A 1,393-nucleotide genomic window follows, 5' to 3' on the forward strand; every position below is an offset into this window, starting at 1 on the left:
ACGTATGTATTGTGAGTGTGCATATGTACGTGTGTACAGGTATCTCTGTGTGCAAGTCTTCCTATATATAAAGGTGCGCAAGTGGGTGAGTGTGTAATTGTCACTGAAAATGCATGAAAGGAGAGGGGCCCCCCCTCCACCGCCTAGAAAGCCCTGCACCTGACCCCACGGCGCAAACCCCTGTGTAACCCCCCCAAAAAAAATAAAATAAAATAAAATAAAATAAAAGCACACACACCCACATGCACACGCACACGCTCATGCACACGCACACACACACACCCACACTGTGGTTGACTGCCCGATACCCGGAAGCCTCGCTGCCAGATGTCCCCCGCCGGGGACCCAGAGCACAGCGGAGTAGGGGACCCCGGGGTCCCAGACACACAACTGAGAACCCGAGGCGCTGAGAATGCGGACCACCAGGGAGCAGGAAGACTCCAGGCTACCTCATCCCAACGGCAGGACGCTACCAGCAGGGCAGACAGAGGAGCTGGCGAGGAGGAAAGCCAGCAAATGAGTAAGGGGGTGGGCAAACGGGCGAGCAGCCAGGCAAACCACCACACAGTGCCAACCGACACCCGTGGGGCAGCAAATCCCGGAGAGAGACTGGGAGTGCTGCACCCCCAAGCCGCAGGGAGGCCGAGCACCAGAGCCGGGAAGGCGAGACCAGCAGTAGACCAGCAGCCGAACCACACCAGCCACCGGGAGCCAGAGCACCCACATGCCACCAGTTCCGACGGCGCACCACCCGCCCACCGGAGCCCCACCCCGACAAACCCGCAGACAGGCCGGGGGAGGAAAACACACAGACAACGGCCCAGCAGAGCACAAGGACCAGCGGTGACAAATGCCCAAGTGCCCAGTAGAGCACCACTCCCCAGCAGGTCTGGCCCCAGGGCACACTCCCTCACCCCCCACCTTTCACCAAAGCCCACAGTCCCCGCGAGCCCCACCCCACCAGACAGCCCGGCGCTCCAGCAGCCACCACAGCGCAGCAACCACAAGCCACCACGGTGGCATGCAGGCCATCCATAGTACCGACACCGCCCCCCCAGAGACTGCCAAATCCACCCCAAGAGGCGCAGAGGTGCCCACGGCCCAGGTCAGTCCGAGGGAAGCAGCGCAAGCTGCCCCCAGGTGCAAGCCCCGGCATCAACAGGTCCCAACGGGCCACCCCAGGGAAGGGTAGACGAACCAGACAAAAGCACCCCACAAGCCAGGCCACCCTGAGCGAGCCATTGCGCCGCGACGGCCAGCGGACAGGTCCAGGCAGACAGGCGCCGCGGAACAGGCAGGAGGTACCCCAATCCAGCCCGCTCCACCCGTGTATGTGATGAGGTGTGATCGTGTCTATTATGCAATTACAAATATAAATAAATAAAAGAGGACA

General features: G+C 61.1%; 1 protein-coding gene across 1 annotated transcript; it reads left to right on the top strand.

Annotated features, from left to right (window-relative positions):
* The first annotated feature begins 327 nt into the window (after nucleotides 1-327).
* LOC129190314 (basic salivary proline-rich protein 4-like) lies at nucleotides 328-1,038 on the top strand. The gene has a single exon (XM_054792893.1). The coding sequence runs from the start codon at nucleotides 328-330 to the stop codon at nucleotides 1,036-1,038; it is 711 nt and encodes a 236-aa protein (XP_054648868.1).
* The last annotated feature ends 355 nt before the right edge of the window (nucleotides 1,039-1,393 follow it).

The sequence above is a fragment of the Dunckerocampus dactyliophorus genome, chromosome 11 (assembly GCF_027744805.1).
Source record: "Dunckerocampus dactyliophorus isolate RoL2022-P2 chromosome 11, RoL_Ddac_1.1, whole genome shotgun sequence".
In the NCBI taxonomy this organism is placed as follows: Eukaryota; Metazoa; Chordata; class Actinopteri; order Syngnathiformes; family Syngnathidae; genus Dunckerocampus; species Dunckerocampus dactyliophorus.